This window comes from Sminthopsis crassicaudata, chromosome 5 (genome assembly GCF_048593235.1).
Source record: "Sminthopsis crassicaudata isolate SCR6 chromosome 5, ASM4859323v1, whole genome shotgun sequence".
Classification (NCBI taxonomy): Eukaryota; Metazoa; Chordata; class Mammalia; order Dasyuromorphia; family Dasyuridae; genus Sminthopsis; species Sminthopsis crassicaudata.
Window position 1 is genome coordinate 230,516,525 of NC_133621.1, and position 20,768 is coordinate 230,537,292.

General features: G+C 35.4%; 1 protein-coding gene across 1 annotated transcript in view; it reads right to left on the reverse strand.

Annotated features, from left to right (window-relative positions):
- Nucleotides 1-3,649: 3,649 nt before the first annotated feature.
- Nucleotides 3,650-20,768, reverse strand: part of LOC141544349 (transmembrane protease serine 12-like) — a 46,608-nt gene continuing 29,489 nt past the window's right edge. The window contains exons 4-5 of the mRNA XM_074270398.1: nt 19,350-19,492; nt 3,650-4,240 (exon numbers count right to left, since the gene is read on the reverse strand). Of these exons, the coding sequence (XP_074126499.1) occupies nt 3,989-4,240; nt 19,350-19,492 (395 nt within the window). The 3' untranslated portion in view covers nt 3,650-3,988. The remainder of the gene's footprint in view (nt 4,241-19,349; nt 19,493-20,768) is intronic.

Here is a 20,768-nt window from a genome sequence, read left to right on the forward strand (position 1 = left end):
ACCATGTCTGTTTGTCTGTTTCCCATACAAGACATACTTCCAGTCTTCTTACACCTTATTCTCCACCACATAGTTGATCCAGTGGCACTGGCCTCCTGGCTATTCCTCAAACAAGACACTCCATTTCTTTGCTGCAGACTTTTTTTCTGGATGTCCTACACCTTTCCACCTACTGGCTCTTTTGGTTTCCTTCAAGATCTTTCCAAGTTCTTTATCTATTTGAGATATGATATATCTTTATATATTTGAGATATATATATATATATATATATATATATATATATATATATATATGAAACATGAGATATATATATATAAAATGGTCTTCCCAATTTTCTGCTTTTCTTCTGATCTTGGCTTCATTTGTTTTATTTGTACAAATGCTTTTTAAATGTAATGAAAATTATCCATTTTATATCTTTGCTCTCTATCTCTTAATTCATAAATTGTTTACCTATCCAAAAATCTGATATGTTCTTTCTATGTCAAATTTTCTTGTAATATTTCTCTTTATGTCTCGGTCATGGTCGTTTTGATCTTATCTTGGTGAATGGTGTAAGATATTGGTCTGTGTCTAATTTCCGCCAGAATGCTTTCTAATTTTTCCTTCAAATTTTATCAAACGATGAATGTTTATCCCCAAAATTTAAGTCTCATCTAAAATTCCATTTCCTATAGGAAGACTTTCCCAATCCCTCTTTTGATTGGTTCCATCTTCCTGCATCTAGCTTCTTTGTAGATAGTTGCTTGTTGTTTCCCCCATTAGATGGGATTGTCTAGCACTTAGCATACTACCCAGCACATAAAAGCTTAATAAATGCTCATTCGTTGTCTGGCACAACAAGCTCATTTTTCTTGTTTTTTAGTTTAGTGGTAACATTATGATCTCCTTCTTCTACTGATTTATGGAGTTTATATTACATAAAAAATTAAGAATACAATCAGAATTGCTCAGAGAACTTAGGAAAATTTCTAATATTTAAGAAGAGGCTTGACTCTTTGCTTTAAATAATATATATATATATATATTTTTTTTTTTTTTCTTTTCTAATTTTCTTTTCATTTTTAGTTCTAAATTTTCTTCCTCTCTCTACCTCATCCCCAACTCATGGAGAAGGCAAGACATTACACATAGGAAGTCATGCAAAATAGAGTTCCACATTAGTTCAAGGTAAAGTTTTTAAGGAAACAGAGCATCTGTCTCTCCTAGCTGAATAGCCATGGGCAGTTTACTATTTAATCTTTCTGGGGTAGGAGGTCCCTCATGATCACCAAAAACATCACCAGAAGCATAAAGGCCAGCCTGGGTTACTTTTCTCTGCACTGTCCATCCCCTATGCCATTCTTATTCCAGGCTAGGCCTAATTTAGGCAGGTATCCTAGAAGTTTAGGTTAAATATTGTAATAAAATGACAATTATAGATGATTCAACAATTAACAAAAGGACATTTACTGAGTCAAAGCAGGAAAGGGATATTCATCAAAGATAAGCACTGAAGATGCCTTGAGTTGATTCAGCTGAGCAAAATTCCCTTATTGAGCTGTCCATTGTAGTCTTCCAAGCATCAGAGAATATGCCAAGTTTCTGATATTTATTTTGTACTCAGAAGGCCTAGCAGTGATATCAACAGTTTGAGCTTTTTATTCCCTTAAGACAATCCAGCCTTGAGGATGGTCTAGATACCAGAGGTTAGAATTTATTTCCTAATACAACCTTAATACTTGGTGATTTCAGCCAAAGAAAGATATGAGAAAATAGGAAAATATAATTCAGGATTAAGAACTGAAGTCACCAAAGATTTGCAAATGACTACTGAAAATTGTCACTTATATATTAAGAATAATTTCTTCAAGAAAATAACTGGAAAATATTAGATATGTTGAGTATTGAATAATCTTACCAAAAATATAACTGGTTACAACTCGATATAGTAAATAACTGATTTATTGATATAGCAATCATTTCTGAATTTGTTATCTAAATCAATCAGCACAAAAATTAAAGTCAACATCAAATTAGAAGAACTGAGAAGACATTGCTTACAATTATTATAATTACAAATCTATTGAAATAAGTTGCTGACTCTGAAAATTTGGAAATAAATCAAAGTAGAGACATAGGTCTTAGATAAATTTAACACATGTAAAGTAGGCATCAAAATGGAGAGGCCAAAATAATCCAGAAACAACCTCAGCCACTAAAAACTTAATCTCCTTGGCATTAGAGAAACATGGCAACAAAGAGATTGTTGTTTATTATTATTTTTTTATAGCTCTCTTTTCAGAGATTAGTGAGTATGTTGACAAAATGGGAACCATAAAGACACAGGCAACTAGTCTGGGTTAAACTTCTAGATTCATTCTTGCTTTGGGAAAAATAAGTAAGTTCTATCCCCAGGCAAAAAGAGAGATCATAAAAGTCAAGACAGCAAACCATAAGGATTGATAAATTGAATTTTTCCCTCAGAGGACTGAACCACATGCTGGCCAACACACTGCTCCATGAGTAGCAAAGGAAGATTGAGTAGCCAAAGATATTCCACTGAAAGGGAAGACTTTGGGGTAAGATTTAACTGAAGTTTCCTTCCCTGTGTCCTTGTGGGACTGGAGACCCATTCCCCTTTTATCTGCTCATATAACAACTTTCTTTGGCCCATTCCCCAAAGGAGCAAGGGGAATGCCAGTCACACTGTTTTTCTCCCTACCCTATTTTTGACTGCAAACTATACACCTGCATTTAGAACTGTTAACTTTTTAAGCAGTATATTGTTTTGTCTTCTTCATGTGACACTATATTAAAATCCAGACAGCTGTTTTGAGTCTGTGCCAATACTACTTTGTTGAATGATACTGTGAACATGGGAAAGCAGAGAGAATTAAACCCAGAAAAGAAACAGATTTTGATCATTGAAGATTTATAAATCCAGATTGTAGGTAGTAGAGCAATCTGACTGGGGGTTCAGAAGCCACATATGTAACTGAGATGAGAGTGCATTGGAGTGAGAAAGAGGAGGAGAGGGACAGAGACAGATTTCCTATAGTCAGTAAAAAGAACCACAGAAGTTACTTAGTAAGACAAAGCAGTCAGGAGAGTCATTCAATAAGTTCAATAATGAAAGCCACAGTTCTGAAGGAGATTTTGCCGCTAAGAAAGCACCTATTAAACTCCATGTTCTTGTGTTCCAGCTTATAGCACTGAGCAGGCACAGCAAACTCCCACTCTGGACCTCTGAGCTTCTGACTAGTGAGCATTGCATTCTAGACCCAATTATCCTGGCCATTTTCAGGACATGCTGCCCTTTTGTACTATATACACTTACATGCTAAACAGTAATCAAATCAATACTACTAAAATATTCATCTCTGGTCTCAACTCCACTCCCCTACTATATGTGTTAATTCCCTTTTTAGAGAGAGCAGCAGGAAGTATCTTATTATAATAATCTTAATAGGAAATTATGCATAATAGACATTTAATAATTTTTTAAAAATTTATTTATTTTTCAAAGAAACTCAGAAAGACTGTGACTTACTTGTTCATGCCTACAGAGCCTTTTCAGAGGCAGAATTTGAATTCATGTCTTCCTGACTTCAGATTTATCACACTATCCACTACACCACACTGAATTTAATAAATAACCAACTATAATTTATGTTTGAGTTCCTTTTATTTACATAAATATGTGCATAATGAAGTATACCTAAGTGTATATTTGTTTATAAACCCTGAGAAAAGTACTACAAATATAAAGTATACTATTATATAATAGTCATATCATTAGCACTATTCAGGGAAAAGTCTGTGGTTCCATATCTAATTTTGGAACTATATATCCAAAGCATCATAACTCTTTGATATCAGCAAGAAATGTTGATATGAAAACTTCAAAGAGGTCAGTTTTTTCATAAAAATTAATTAGTATTTGTGGCAAGATGAGTATATGAAAAAGGGCAAGTTACAAAAATAAGATATGGTCTTAGTGCCAATTTATATGGCCACTAGTAAATTGAAAAAGACTACAATGAGAAGGATCTGCCCCTGTCTAATATTTGTGTTATTTCTGTTTGCAGATGCTGCCTGATGCACTTCGTTTATCACCCAGTTTTTGAAGAATTGCACCTGGACATAAACACCAGGGTAATTTTTTCGGCCACAACCATGTCCAAAACTGGTAATTCCCATTAAATAAAATTTGCCGGCCTCTGGAAGGTAACACATTAAAGGCCCACCACTGTCACCCTATAGAAACAAACACAAACATACACAAAACAATGGTTATTTGAGTATCTTTTAAGTTACAGAACAAGAAAGTAACTTCAATTAATAGTGAGGTTGTACTCATGGAGTAGGTAGGGGTTTTCAAACTACAGCCTGTGGGCCAGATGAGGCCCCCCTGGTTATGGCAAATGGGCTGAGGGGCAGAGAGAAAGCGTGAGGTTCTGTTTTTACTTATAGTCCGGCCCTCCAGCAGTCTGAGGGACAGTGAACTGGCCCCCTATTTAAAAAGCTTGAGTACCACTGGAGTAGAGGCTAAAGACCGTGGTCATAATCTCTATCTATACTGAATATATGTAAATTATATATTTTCAATTTACCCTCAGCTTCTAAATGTTCATGTCTATTAAATTCAATTCTCCCACCCCCAATAGAGGGCCCACCTTCAGTTGGTATTGGCACTGGAGGACCTACATTTTCCATCCTCCTTTTGGTTAAAAACATCTAACATTAAGTGATTTTTGTTTACTCATTACAACAGCCTCAATACTTCTTTGCTATGTGACCAGGGGCAAGTTACCTAATTTCAATTGCCTCATCACCATCTCCCAAAAAATGAAAGAAAAAAATCATTTTTACCCATTTAAGTTTATAGAAGAAGAAACTGTAATTTGGGTCACTATCAGTGACAGAAGAAGAGTAAGCTTACTTGGGAAGCAACTGGGAGGCTAAGATAGCATGAGGTTTAAGCTGCTTAAAGGAGAGGAAACATGCCCAAGATAATATAATCATCATCACCAATAAGGGAGTGAAGAAACAATGGAACAAGCAAGTTTATATACTATTAGTAACTCTAACTTTCCTATCCTTGAGCAAAGACCCAAACATCCCTCATAACCTAGTTTTTTATGGTAGATTGGACATAATAGATATTTAAGAGATGATCGTCAAGTTGCATGGTGAGAGAAATATTGTGGAAAACCCCAAATGAGATAGGTGAAAAACACATATGGAGACATGCATCTAAAACAATATTAATATGGCTGAGATATAATATAGATTTCTCTCTTGATTGAATTTTTAAAGTTTGACTTTGGGATTAATAATTAGCAGCCCCACTTTTTTTTTCTAACAAGTTCTACTCCTGATCCTTGTTTTTGTGTTGTGTATATTTCTTATTTCCTATTCCTAATATTTCTAGATCACAGTTCTAGGGTACTTTGTGAGAGAGTTTAAGCAAGTGATCTACTAGGTAAGCCTGATTCTCAAAATCCTAACTACCTCCTCTGCTTTGAGTTTCTCTCTCTGGACATACATGACTAAGCAATGCCTGAGATAGATCTTTCCAGCCTCATGGAGGTGACTGGCAGAAGAGATGACCACCAAAAGTAGAATGAGCCACACATGTAATGGCTCATGAGAAGATGAGGACCTTAAAGTGAAATTCTTCAGATAGGACAAAGCCAGAGTGAAGATGAAATGCCTATTCAGGAGTATCACAAAATCTTTCATGTTTTGATTGTTTAAGTGTCAACCTCTCTATAGCATAATAGGAGTGATGGTTTTTGTAGCATGTTTTAAGTATTTGTCAATGAGTAATTTAGTCAATTAGTATAATTAGTAGCTTTCTAAAGGGACTCATTAATTCCTTTTGAGGAAACCCTAGGTATAAATCAAATTCGGATTTTATTTAGGAGAATCCCTAGGTTCTCCTATGGAGCCAGAGGATCAAAGAAGAAGTCTGGCATCTCTCTTTAGAAGTCAGAATCTCCCAATGTTGGAGTTCCTCCAGTTCCAGTAGGTTTGTTGTTCAAGGATTTGTCTTTAGACTTCTTAGCTTCCTTCAAGGTTTAACTCAGACATCACCTTCTACAAGCAACTTCCCTAACTCCCCTCCTTGTTAGTTTTTTCTTCTCCTTAAATTATCTTGTACTTACTTATCTGTTTACATATTTGCCCCATTCCACCTTCCCACCTTACATAGAATGTAAATTCTTTGAAGGTAGAAGCAGCTAAATTGAACAATATATAGAGGTCTAAACATGGAGTCAGAAGATCCAGGTTCAAATCGAGATCCTTTCTAGCTTTTAACCTGTGTTTACTTTAGTTTTCTCATCTATAAAATGGGGACAAAAATAGGATCTACCTCACTGGTAGATGTTCTGTGAGGATCAAATGAGTGATTTGTAAAGTGCTTTGCAAATCATATAGTATTATATAAATACTAGCTGTTGTTATTAATAATTCTCTTTAGTATTATTTGCTTCTTCTCTCAAAGCCTCTGCCTTACTAAGCCAAGAAGAATGGTTGGGGGGAGGTGTAATGTTGGACCAGCTCCCTGGAGGGCCTCAGGATTAGCCTGAGTCCTTGGTTTTAGGAGGCAGGAGAGCTATCATGTGGCTGGTCAAAGAGTCTGGAACCTGGCGTTTTCTCTTGTGTCTGTGGCTGAGAGAGCATTCCCAGCCCTTAAATACTTCAGTACAATTACATCACTACACCACACTGAGCAAGTGCAACCATTACATCACCAGAGAGAAGCATTATCTCACACTGAATAGATACTTAACTACAAGGTTCCAGTACATCTTTTTAGAGTTACAGCCCTCTAGCTGGAGGTAAAGCCAATTTGGCAGAATGATGAGCATTCTCAACCTGCCTCACAATGCTCTCCACAACTTGGAACACATGCCAAACTGAATTCTGAGGTGCAGTATTCCAGCACAGAGCAGCTCTGAAAGATAGAAAAGGAGGTCTGCAGAAACTGGGTTGGGGACTCACCAGGAGTGCAATGAAGCAGCAGCATTTGGAACCAGCAGTGGGCTGCAGCAATGGAAGCAGTATTGGAACCCAGCACCCAAGATAAAGGGATCAGACACCCAGCAAGAAAGAAATGCCAGGAAACACCGGTGTTAGCATCAGGAGGGGGGATGGGTGCTATTTGGCAGCTCTGTCCCCTGTTGCCCAGCATCAAGGTGGAGAAGGGTGGTCACCATTGTGAGGGTCAAGGATCCTACCTGTGTATGGAAGGAGTTGCTGAAACATAGCTGTGATCTAAGAGCAAAAGTGAGGCTTGTTTCCAACCTTTAACCTCACACCATTGTTCAATCACTCTGAACCAGCAGAATCATCCTGTGGGTTAACCGTGACTGAGTTCAGTTGTAGTCTATAAAAACTCAACCACATACAAGCCAATAGAGCAAAACCAAATCAAGAAATTTGCAGAGTGAAAAATGAGAGGATGGTGAACAAGCCGCAGATCACACTATGCAGGAAACACACAAATCTTGCAGGCCCTCCAGACTGAACTGTGAGTCCAGCAGAAGGAAGAAAGGGGCTCAGACCAGTCATTCCCTAACCTCCTCTTCTCCCCAGTGAGCAGAAATGAAGTCTAACATAAAATAAAAAGTCAAGAAACAGGCTGGGAAAATGAGCAAGCTAAAAAAAAGAACGTGACCATAAAAAGCAACTGGTGACAGGAAAGACACAAACAAAGAATAAGACAATAATTTAAAACATCTATAAGTGATGCCTCAAAGAAAACTTAAATTTGAATACAAGCCCAACAAGAATTTCTAGAAGGGTTTTTAAAAGAGAAAAAAATTTTAAATCAAATATGGTACATGAAAAATCTGGAAATGAAATGAGTGCTATACAACAAAACTATGAAAGGAGATTTAATATCTTCAAAAAAGAGGAACAAAAATACTGAAGAAAATAACTTCTTAAAAATCAAAATGGACTAAATGGTAAAAGAACTATAAAACTTCATTCAAGAAAATAATTCCTTGCAAATTAGAGTTGATCAAGTGAAAATTAATGACTGTGAGATATATATATATGTGTGTGTGTGTATGTATATATGCATATTGAAAAAACAAAAAATTCCACAATAAAAGAATCAAAAGCCTAAAAAAATTGAAGAAAATGTAAAATATCTCATAGAATATACATATACATATGGAAATTAGTAGAGAAATTCATCTTATTCAAAAGAGTAGTACAAAGAAAATGGGTCAATAAAAAGTGGTGGAGGTTAATAAAAGGAAGGATAGATGAAAGGAGTCAATGATCAGAAGCAAAACAAAGTCTAGAGAAAAGGATAAAATAAAAACGAGAAGAAGAAGTATAAAATAAGATAGAGGTAAATACCTAATTAGAAATTATAACTGAAAGACATACAAAGCTAATATAAGGGATTGAAGGAGAATCTATTATGCTTTAGTGGAAGTAAAAAAAAAAGATAGGGGTAGCAATTATGATCTCAGACAAATTAAAGACAAAACCAGACATAATTTTAAAAAGATAATCAACAAAAATACATTTTGTTAAAAGGTACCATAAACAATGAATTAATATTCATTGACTGAAGGAAAAGTTAAATGAATTATAGAAAGAAATAGACAATTAAAGCATACTAATAAGTTACCGCAATTTGCCCCTCTTGCATCTAGATAAATCTAACCATAAAATGAATAAGAAAAAAGTTAAGGCCATAAATAGAATTTTAGAAAATTTAGATATGACAGACTTCTGAAGAATTCTGAATAGCACTAGGTGTGTGTGATATCTTCACAAAAACTAATGATGTATTAAGGCATTAAAAACTTTCCAAACTACAGAAAAAACAGAAACATTAATTGCATCCTTTTCTGACTATAATGCAACAAAAATTACATTTAATAAAGGGATTTTGAAGCATAGATTAGAAATTGCTAAGTAAAAAACATAATCCTAAATTGTAAATGGTTCAAAGAACAAATTCTAGAATAATCAATAATTTCATTAAATGACAATGAAAAAACATACCAAAACTTGTGGAATGACCCCAAAGCAGTTCTTAGGGCAAATTTTATATCAACTCCACCTCTCCAAGATCCAACCCAGATGACAAACAGTACTTTTTAGAAGAAAGAAAAAGAAAAGTCAGCACAACTGATTGAGTCCACAAACATGTGCAATGTGTATCACCTGTGAACTTCCCACTTCCACAAAGAGATAGGTTAGGAATGTCTTTTAATATATTTTCACTTGAATCCCACTAAATCTTTATAATTTTGTTACGTTTTCCTTTAAAATAGCTAAACTATTGGGTCAATTTGATTTAAAAAGAAAAAGAGAAAGAAAGAGAACCAAATTACCAGAATTAAAAAATGACCAATGAAGATGAAATTAAAGCAATTATTAGGAATTATTTTTCTCAATTATATGTTATTCCTCAGTTGATAAATGGTTAAGGGAGATGAAAAAAATATTTTTCAGAGGAATAAGTCAAAGTTATCAATAGTAATGTGAAAATGGTCTCTAAATCACCAACAGTTAGAGAAATGAAAATTAAAATAATTCTGAGGTACCACCTATACCCATTAGATTGGCTAAGATTACAGAAAAATGACAAATATTGGAGAGATATATAAAAATAGGCACAGTGCATTGTTAATGGAGTTGTGACACAGTTCAAACATTTTGGGAAGCAATTTGGAATTAAGCCCCAAAAGTTATTAAACTGTGTATATCCTTTGACCAAACCATACTGTTACTATAACTACACTCCAAGAAGATCCAAGAAAAAGTAAATACCACTATGTACAAAAACATTATAGTATGTGATAGCAAAGAATCAAAAATCTGGGGCAAGTACTATCAAATGCTTAATGGCTAAACATGAATGAGATGGAGTACTGTGCTGTGCTGTAAGAAATGAAGAAGGAGATGATTTCTGAAAAGCCCAAGAAGATTTATTTAAACTCATGCAAATTGAAGTGAACAAAACCAAGAGAACAATCTACAGGAAACAGCACTATTATAAAGTTAATCAACTGTGAAAGATTTAGTAATTGTGATCAATACAATGACCTGCCACAATTCCAAAGGACTCACGGTGGAAAAAGCTTCCAGCTAGAGACCTGATAGACACAATGTAGATTGAAGTATATTTTTTCTCTTTCTCGGAAATGGAAGGGTGCACATACCTTATACAGAAATTTATTTTGCATGACTTAAGTTTTGTAATCTATTTTGTATTTCTTGCTTTCTTCTTAAGTGGGGGAGGGGCAGGGGAAACAAAGAATTTGGAACTGAAAATAAAATCGAAAAAAAAGTTGTTGGAATTCCACTTTTACTCTGCTTCTAGAGTCTCCCTCTGACACATCACTTTTAACCTCTCTTCTTTAAAGGATCACTCAATCTGTAGGTATTTTAAAAATCAGTATTCTTCTTGCAGTCATCTACTTGCCTCCCAATTACTCTCCTTTCTTTTTCAAGAAATTCAAATTCTTAATATTATTGTGATATAAAGACCAATGAATTTGGGGAAGCATAACAAGGCTTGTTATGAATTGGTGCATTGAAGAAAGTGAAGGAACAAAAAAGGACCTATATGTGCAAAAACGTAACAGTTCTTTTTGTAGTAGCAAAAAACTGGGAATCCGTTGGGGATTGGTTGAATAAGTTATGTTATATGAAGGTAATAGAATATTATTGCTCTATAAGAAATGAGGAGAAGGAATATTTCAGAAAAGCCTGGAAAGAACTATATGAACTAATGATTAGTGAAGTGAGCAGAACCAAGAGAGCATTATATACAGTGATAACAAGATTATGTGATGACCAACTGTAATGGATTTTGCTCTTTTCAACAATACAGTCACTTGGCATGAAATTCCAATATACCTGGGATGGAAAATAGCAATCACATCCAGAGAGAGAACTATGGAGACTAACTGTGGATCAAAGCATAGTATTTTTGTTTGTTTTTCTCATTGTGTTCCCCCCCCCCCTTTTGGTCTGATTTTTCTTGCTCAATATGAGACAAATATGGAAAAATGTTTAAAAGAATTGCACATATTAAGGATGTTTGTGGCAGCCCTCTTTGTGGTGGCCAGAAACTGGAAACTGAGTGGATGCCCATCAATTAGAGATTGGCTGAATAAATTGTGGTATATAAATATTATGGAATATTATTGTTCTGTAAGAAGTGACCAACAGGATGATTTCAGAAAGGCCTGGAGAGACTTATATGAATTGATGCTGAGTGAAATGAGCAGGACCAGGAGATCATTATATACTTCAACAACAATACTGTATGATGATCAATTCTGATGGATGTGGCCCTCTCCAACAATGAGGTGAACCAAATCAGTTCCAATAGAACAGTAATGAACTGAACCAACTACACCCAGGGAAAGAACTCTGGGAGATGACTATGAACCATAGTCATACCATAGAATACATAGAATTCCCAATCTCTCTATTTTTGTCCGCCTGCATTTTTTATTTCCTTCACAGTCTAATTGTACAATATTTCAAAGTCCGATTCTTTTTGTACAGCAAAATAACTGTATGGACATGGATACATATATTGTATTTAACTTATACTTTAATATATTTAACATGTATTGGTCAAGCTGCCAGGAGGGGGAGAAGGAGGGGAAAAATTGGAACAAAAGGTTTTGCAATTGTCAATGCTAAAAAATTATCCATGCATATATCTTGTAAATAAAAAGCTATATATAAAAAAAGAATTGCACATATTTATATCAGATTGCTGTTTTGGGAAAGGAAAAGGTAAGGGAAGGTGGGAGGAAAATTTGGAACGCAAATTTTTATAAAAATGAATTTTGAAAACTATCTTTATATGTATTTGGAAAAATACAATATTATCGGGAAAAAAGAAAGTGGTGACAAAAAAGTAATGCATTCTAGTCATGTACACGAGAATGACACTAAAGGGCAGTAAAATCCAGATCAAAACAATGGAAAATATTGATATTAAATTATTAACAGAGAAACAGATGAAATATCTCTGAACAAATGTTAACTACAACTATAGAAAATGGTATGGATTATCAATCTCAGTTACTCTGTAGTTTTGTCTGTTTTCAGGCAATGAAATGTGTTAGATGAGAAGGAGTTTTTCTGATATGTCAAAGCAAAAGAAAATGTAAAAGTTGAGAAACTGAGTCAGTCTTATCCACTCCAAAGTCTGCCTTCACACTCAGAAATCTATGTTTACATTGCTGTTTTTCTAATGCATAGTGAAGTAGTCTTAGTTCATTAACCTCCTCAACTCTTGAATCCTAACTCTCCATTCTATTTCAATTACCCCAATGTGATCAGCCAAATTTTAAACTTTACTCTCACTTTAAACCCAAAAAGATAATCCTGGAGAAGAAGATTAGATATGGAAGAATTTAAGAATTAATTTGGGTACCACAGAGGAAGGTCATTCAAGCAGAGTAGAGAAGGATATAGCAAAGAGAAAATCACACAAACCATACTGTTTACATTAGGCAAAATGAGATTTAAAAAATTATAGTAGTAGAAAGAGAATAAAATGAATTATTTTCATAATTATTATTATGAATTAGGGAGAAAGAAGAAAGGTGCCTGAGTCAGAGGAGAGAGTCAGAAAGAGGACTGGCTCAAGGAAAATAAACTCTAGTTACTAAAGCTGATTCCCCTGTCCCACTTACCGAGGAAGTCTTCTAAAAGAAGTGACTCTACCGAGTCACTCTTCTAAAAAAGAAAGACAGACACAAAGAGAATCCAAGACATAGAGAGAGAGGGACAGAGAGAGACAAAGATAGAGAAACAGAGAGAGGCAAAGACCGAGAGAGAGAGAGAGAGAGAGAGAGAGAGAGAGAGAGAGAGAGAGAGAGAGAGAGAGAGAGAGAGAGAGGAAGAAGGAGGAGGAGGAGGAGGAGGAGGAGGAGGAAATTCAGTTATTTGAATCTGGGACAGAAGGGAAAAGAGAAGAGAAGACTCTGGGATCAAACCATTGGAAGCAATGCAAGTCATAGATATGAGGAAGAGGGAAAGTAAGGAAGAAAGGAAAGAAAGATTTCAAGAGGATTTCATGGAAGAATAAACAAACTTTACAATCATAACTGAAAATGTAAATAGGAAAAACTCCAATAAACTTCTAAAACCAAGGAAATGGATTAGAAAACAATACCCAATAATTTTATAAACTCTGTAGAGTTTAGAAGTATATTTATAAGATTTATTAGGAATTCAGTTAAATCCCTCAAAACAGGAATAACTATCATATGTCTCAGGAAGAATACATAATGCTCAAAGACACCAGAGATCATGAAACAATACTTCAATATTCTAGAGGAGCTTTAATCTCCCTCCAATGATGCAGATCACAGCCCGTCTGTTTTTCCATCCTATGTGGCTCTTACCCATGGCCTCTCATAAATTAGCTACAAAAGGTTAACCCAAGGATCAAAAGCCTTCCACACATTCTCTTGAAATGATGTAGATTCCAATGAAGCATATGAGCTATCTCTAGTTACACCTTTCACATCACTCTTCCTGCATAATTTCTTATTTGAAAACTTTTGCAGACTGTTAAAACTCTCTGTATTGAAGTTTGGAGAGACTTACATGAACAGATGCTGAGTGAAATGAGAAGAACCAGAAGATCACTATACACTTCAACAACAATACTGTATGAAGATGTATTCTGATGGAAGTGGATATCTTCAATATAGAGAAGATCCAACTCACTTCCAGTTGATCAATGATGGACAGAATCAGCTACACCCAGAGAAAAAATACTGGGAATTGAATGTAAACTGTTAGCACTACTGTCTTTCTACCTAGGTTATTTATACCTTCAGAATCCAATACTTAATGTGCAACAAGAAAATTGGATTTACACACATATATTGTATCTAGGTTATACTGTAACACATTTAATATGTATGGATTGCCTGTCATCTAGAGGGAGGGAGAGGAAAATTTGGAAAAATAAATACAAGGGATAATGTTATAAAAAACTACTCATGTATATGTAGTGTCAAAAAATTTTATAATTATAAAATTAATAAAAATAAATAAATAAAACTCTCTCTATTCCCTTTATGAGACTTTTCTTGTTAATCAGACAACCAAACCATCTTTTTAATATCAGTAAAGATGAGTCACTGTTTCATTAAAAGAATTGTGTAATTTGTGCAGGGACTAGCCAGCCTATTCCTCTCCTCTTAGCTATCCATAGGCCCAAAAAGGACTTTCTCAAGAAAAGTTCTGTAGACCATATATTCAACTACATAACAAAGTCTGGGCAATAGGCAATCTTCAACTATTGGGGTTTTCTTATATGGTTACTTAAGTCTGTTACTCTTTTAAATAATTATGTAATTCATTTAGGAAGATTGATAATATTTCCTAGCACAGAGGAAATTAACTAAAGGAGAAAAATTACAACTTTTATTTTCAGATATAGGAAACATGTGGATTTGTTACAAGAACTGGCTTTTGTTTTTGTTTTCTTGATGAGTGCTGGGTAGTGGATGAGAGATAAGGAGACAGAATAGTAGGAGCACTGAAGAACAATGATACTAAATTTTAAAAAATGCAAAGAATGAAAAGAAAGAATTTTTTAAGATTACAGAGAACATGCAGGGGACTCATCTGAGCTCCCCCAAATTCTCCTCTAAACCACTTTAAAATAACACCTAAAAGTGAATTCTGGAACAGCAGAACCCATTAAAAAATGGGATGAAATAATCTTTCAGCCTAGACAATCTAGACGTTAGGCAGGAAGGATCTGTTATACCACAGTAAAAGTGGAGTACAGTCCAGCACAGGCAATGCCTCTATAAAAAAGGTATTTGAAAAATCAAATAAGAGAGGTAGAGTAAAAATTAAGAAAAGAAATGAGAGTGATACAAGAAAATCATGAAAAAAAAAGTCAACAGCTTGGTAAAGGAGACACATTAAAAATACTAAAGAAAATAACACCTCAAAAAAGAGAATGTCCCAAATGGCAAAAGAAACATTGAAAAAAAATCCATCAAAGAGAAGAACTCCTTAAAAAGAGAAGTGGCCAAATGAAAAAGAAGCTCAATGAAAAAAATAATTTCTTAAAAATTAAAATTGGGCAAGTGGAAGTTAATGACTCTGTGATAAGAAATCACAAGAATTAATCAAATAAAATCAAAAGAATGAAAAAAAGAAAAGAAAATGTGAAATATTTCACTGGAAAAACAACTGACCTGGAAAATAGATCAAGGAGAGATAATTTAATAAACTGGTGGACTACTAGAAAGCCATGATCAAGAAAAGACATCTAGATATCAAATTTCAAGAAATTTAAAGAATTTACTGATCCTGAAAGAGATCCCAAAAGTAAAACCCTTAGGAATATTGTGACCAATCTAGACCATCCAGGTCAAGGAGGAAATTATTGCAAGCAGCCAGAAAGAAACAATTCAAACAACATGTAGCCACAGTCAGGATAACACAAGATTTAACAACTTCTACATTAAAACAAAATGGCTGGCTGATAAGATTACAAATAGCTGAGGAAAGAAGGAAATCAAAAAGGAAAGGAGAAAGGGAAAGATAACTAAATGCAGAATTCAGAAAATTTCAGGAAGATAAAAATTTTTTTTGAATAAGCAATGCAAAGAGATGGAAGAAAACAACAGAATGGGAAAAACAGGATATCTCTTCAAAAAAAATTAGAGATACTAAGGGAAAGTTTGATGATAGTCATGATAAAAGACAAAAACAGAAATAGAAGAGATAAGTGATAAGAATAAACAAAAGAACCATACAGAGAGGATTCTGGGAAGATGTCTGAGTAGCTCAGAGAATTCCAAGCTCTTTATATCTCCACCATAAAAACAAGACAAAACAGAACCACAGGGCAAACATAGAACAGTAAAAATAAACAAGAATTGGGGCAGAACAGTGACTTTCCTAGGGCAATTGGAGAAGATACCAGGACAAAGTTTGTCCTGACTAAAATGGAAATACCTACGGGGTAGCTCTGTTGAAACAGCAAGCAGAGTCCTAGACCTATCAGGGTTAGAAGGTAGCCTCTGCCCCAGTCACAGGAATTTTTGCCTCCCCCTCCTAGTGTGGGGATTTGGGTATCTGAGTCAGACCTAAGTGTTAATAAGGAATACTTTTATGGCAAGTTTCTGTGATAAACGCTTCATTTCTCAAATATAGAGAAAGCTGAGTGAAATTTATAAAAATACAAGTCATTTCTAGAGCTGTCAAAGCTAGTGATTTTACCATAGGCAAGTCAGTTCCCCTCTCTGAGCCTCTATAATGATTTGTTACAGACAAAATTTTTGAGAGCTATAACTCAGTCCTTGGGGAAATTCTGGACTTTGTTATCCCACCTTCAGTCACTCTTCCAGGGGCTGTTTTTATCCTTTATATTGTTTTCTAGCTTTCCATCTTAGTTTTTCTTTACCTCATTTAGTGCTGTCTGTCAGGCTTCTTTCCTCCCAAAGAAAGTACTCCTATAGTCCTGAAGTAATTTAAGGCATGTTACTTGGCAGCTGAATATTCTTTGGGATAACCATCAACTGAGAGAGGCTTTTTCTCTAACCTTGTGATAGGTGAAACAAACATCTAGGCTAGTTCTTGCTGTCTTGGCCCTTTCAGTCCCAGCCCACTGAGGCTCCCAGAGATGGGACCAAAGGTATTAGTTTGAAGCAAGATAAGGATATAAAGCAGGGAATGGTTCTCCAAAATAGCAGGAAGGGAATTCTAAGGGACTTTCTTTTACCCCAATCTCTTCTTTGGAAGATCTGTCTTTCTTTCTGTGGATAAAGAACCCTCTATCCACTCTATCCTCGGTCATTAACAAACCCACCTCTACATGCTGTTCTGGGGACAGGAAATCCTTCTATCCCCTTCCATGGAGATAGAGGAAAAGCAAAGAATCTAATGATCTCCTGGGTCAAGAATAAAATAAGATAGAGAAACTTTTTAAATGGACAGTTTTCTTTTGGACACTCAAAACTCAGGTATGAAATCTCAACATGAAACCAGATAAAAATGTGTACTTTTCCAGCAGCAAAAGCAGAACATCCAACAGTCCTTGTCCACTCCTGACTGACAGAAAGATGGCAACTCCAGCTTCCTCCTCATTAAAAAGTGTTTCTTCTTTTATTATGGGCACAGCCTGCTAGTGGCTGCTGGGGATCTACTTATTTTTAAAATTATTATTATAATAGCTTTTTATTTACAAGATATATGCATGGATAGTTTTTCAGCATTGACAATTGAAAAACCTTTTGTTCCAACTTTTCCCATCCTTCCCCTGACCTTTTCCCCCAGATGGCAGGTTGACCAACACATGTTAAAGATGTTAAAGTATAAGTTAAATACAATATATGTATACATGTCCATACAATTATTTTGCTGTACAAAAAGAATCGGACTTTGAAATAGTGTACAATTAGCCTGTGAAGGAAATAAAAAATGCAGGCAGACAAAATTAGAGGGACTGGGAATTCTATGTAGTGGTTCATAGTCATCTCCCAGAGTTCTTTCGCTGGGTGTAGCTGATTCAGTTCATTACTGCTCTATCGGAACTGATTTGGCTCATCTCGTTGTTGGAGAGGGCCACGTCCATCAGAATACATCCTCATACAGTATTGTTGTTGAAGTATATAATGATCTCCTGGTCCTGCTCATTTCACTCAGCATCAGTTCATGTAAGTCTCTCCAGGCCTTTCTGAAATCATGGGGATCTATTTCTGACCAGTAGAATAGATCCCTTTATGTGAGAAGATGATAACAATACAAGGAGACTGAGAGGCAGTTGCATTCTCTGACATCTCTCCTTTTCCCTCTTGCCTTCAAACCATGTCATTCCCAATTCACAAGCAATATCTGCGCCAATAAAGGCTGATCTGCAGTTCCTTCAAGTGCGTCATGTTTCACAGCTGTGGGGGCTGTCGGAGAATCGACTTGTATCTCTACACTTAGGCGTGGTCCTTAACATTTTTTATGAATAACTTCCAAAAAATGGATATTACCCAAGCTGCGCATATTGCATCTCCCTCTGCTTTGTTTTTGCTAGTTGAGTTACCTGGCACTGACATGAAGGCTTGAAGAAGGAAGGTGGGAGGGAAGGACACATTTTAACTAAGGGGAAAAAAGCTATTAAAATGTACTCAAAATATGATAAAAATGAGATTTTTTGTTTTATTTTGAAAATTATTTTTATTAACATGTACATTAATGGGAAAAAAAGTCTATATTAAGGCAGTGGTATACAAATAGACTGAAGAAGGAGAAGACCTAAGGCAGTGAGACAAACTAGGAGGCTATTGCCACAGTTCAAGTGGTACGAGCCTAAAGTGATGGCTACATGAATAGAGTGAAAGGGAGAAATAAAAGCACTGTAGAAATAGAAGGAAGGTTTGGCAATGAATTGAATTTTGAAGAGACACAGTGGTACAGTGGCAGACAGCACTGGATCAAGTGTCAGAAGACCTAGATCCAAATCTTGGCTCTGTCACTTAACCTCTCTAGGCCTTTCTTTTGTCATCTGTAAAATGAGAGAATTTGGCTAGACAATTCAGTTTATAGTTCTATGCAATTCTAAATCATGGCTTTGAGGGTTTGGGGAAAAGGATGAGAGTTCAGTTTGGGGCCTGCTGAGTTTGAAGTGCTTACAAAATATCTAGTGTGGCATCTTTAATCAGCAGTTGGAAATGCACTACTTAAGTTTAGCAGAGACTTGGACTGGATATACAAATTTGATTTATGAAGGACTGGAATTTAGGAGAAAGTTTAGACAGAAAGATCTGGGAATTATATACATAATGATGAGATGATAAAATACATTGATGGGAGTGGATGAGATCACCAAGTGAGAGTAATAGTGAAAGAAAAGCAGATTGCCCATATTGGGCCTTAAGATCCAGTCACAGTTCAGGATATGACATGAGTGATGATCCAACAAAGGAAGCTGACAAGAGGAAGTCAGATTTTGGTAAAAGAGGAGTGCCACAAAAGCCCAGACAGGAGAAATCCAGCAAGGGAGGGTGGTTAATAGTGTTAAATTCTATAGAGGTCAAGGATGAGAATTAATAAAGGGTCATAAGATTTGGTAATTAAGAAAACATCAGTAACTTTGGAGACAGCAGTTTTAATTATGTATTTCTTAATTTTAAAACAAAACAATTTTATTTTAAGCCTTATAAAAGTCTTGACTGCTTGCAAAGGGAACCAGTATTTATCCTCACAGATTCTACTCTAACGAAGGCAATAAGCCAGAGAAGGAAGAAGTTGCCCAAAGGGTCTTTTATGTCTAATACAAGGGTTGCACAGTAAGTACAGCATTAAATTATAGTTTCAAGAGCCTTACCAGGCAAGTATCAACAATTCCATCTTCTTCACCTGCACAAAATGAAGTCTCAACAACTCGTCCTCCATAACTTTCCCTTTTATTACAAGTGCTCCGGGGAATATAATGTATTTCAGCTTCTTGTAAAGTATCTGAAGCATTGCCTATGAATAAAAATACATAAACTATTTTGGAGATCAAGTATTTCACCAGATAGTGAGACAGTTATTTTGGCACTTAGCAGATTTTTTATCAAAATTGGGAAGCTCTAATGCTAGATTCAATCCTAATTTACATTTATGTGGAATAAATCATAGAATTAATCTATAAAATCTCTCAATGATGTAGTCATATGAGTTGATTTCTCAAAGAATTTTGATCCACCCACACACCTTCCATCTTTGCTACTTTTTAAACCCAAAATGAAGGTGAATGAGCAACAGAAAGTATGGGAAGAGTACTCCAGGTACCACTGAAGGACAAATTAATACGACTTTGAAGCAGTTATGTAGTTCAATGAATGCACAGTAGCCTGAGGTCAGGAGACCTGAGTTCAAATTCTGCCTCAGACATTTACTAGTAACTAGTAAATCACTTCACGGCTGTTTGCCTCCGTTTCTTCAACTGTAAAAAGGATATCAATAGCACCTACCTTGAAGGGTATTTTTGAGGAGCAAATAAGACAATATTTGTGAAAGTATTAACCACAATGTGGCAGGCACTAAATTTTTGTTCCTTCCCTTCCCCTACTACTTATTGTTCCAGCCTAACCAAGCAGATTTTGTCAAGAGAATCTACAGGGAAAGTAACCACAGATTCAACCCCCATGCCTGAAAAAATACTTGCCACAGATAACTTGACAAATTAAGGCTACTCTTTGACAAAGAGGGGATTCAAGGCAATTCCAAAAGACTTGTGATGGAGAGAACCATCTGCATCCAAAGAGAGGAGTATAGGTACTGAATGTGGATCACAACACTGTATTTTCACCTTTGTTGTTGTTGTTTCTTTCTCATTTTTTCCCCCTTTTGATCTGATTTTCCTTGTGCAGCATATATATGTGAAAATATGTTCAGAAGAACTGCACATATGTAACCTATATTGGATTACTTGGAAGGAATGGAGAAAAATTTGGAACACAAGGTTTTGCCAGTGTGGATGTTAAAAACTATCTTTGCATGCATTTTGAAAAAATAAAAAGCTATTATAATCAAAAAAGAAAAGAAAAGAAAAAACTGATCTAATCATTCTGGAGAGCAAGAAAAGGCCAAAGAACTACAAAATTGTGCATGCCTTTTGATCCAATAATGCCATTACTGGGTCTCTTATCTCAAAGACATCATAAAAGAGGGAAAAGGACCCACAAATGCAAAAAGTGTTTGTAGCAGCGCTTTTTGTAGTGGCAAATTGGAAAATAAGTGAATGCCCATCAAATGGGGA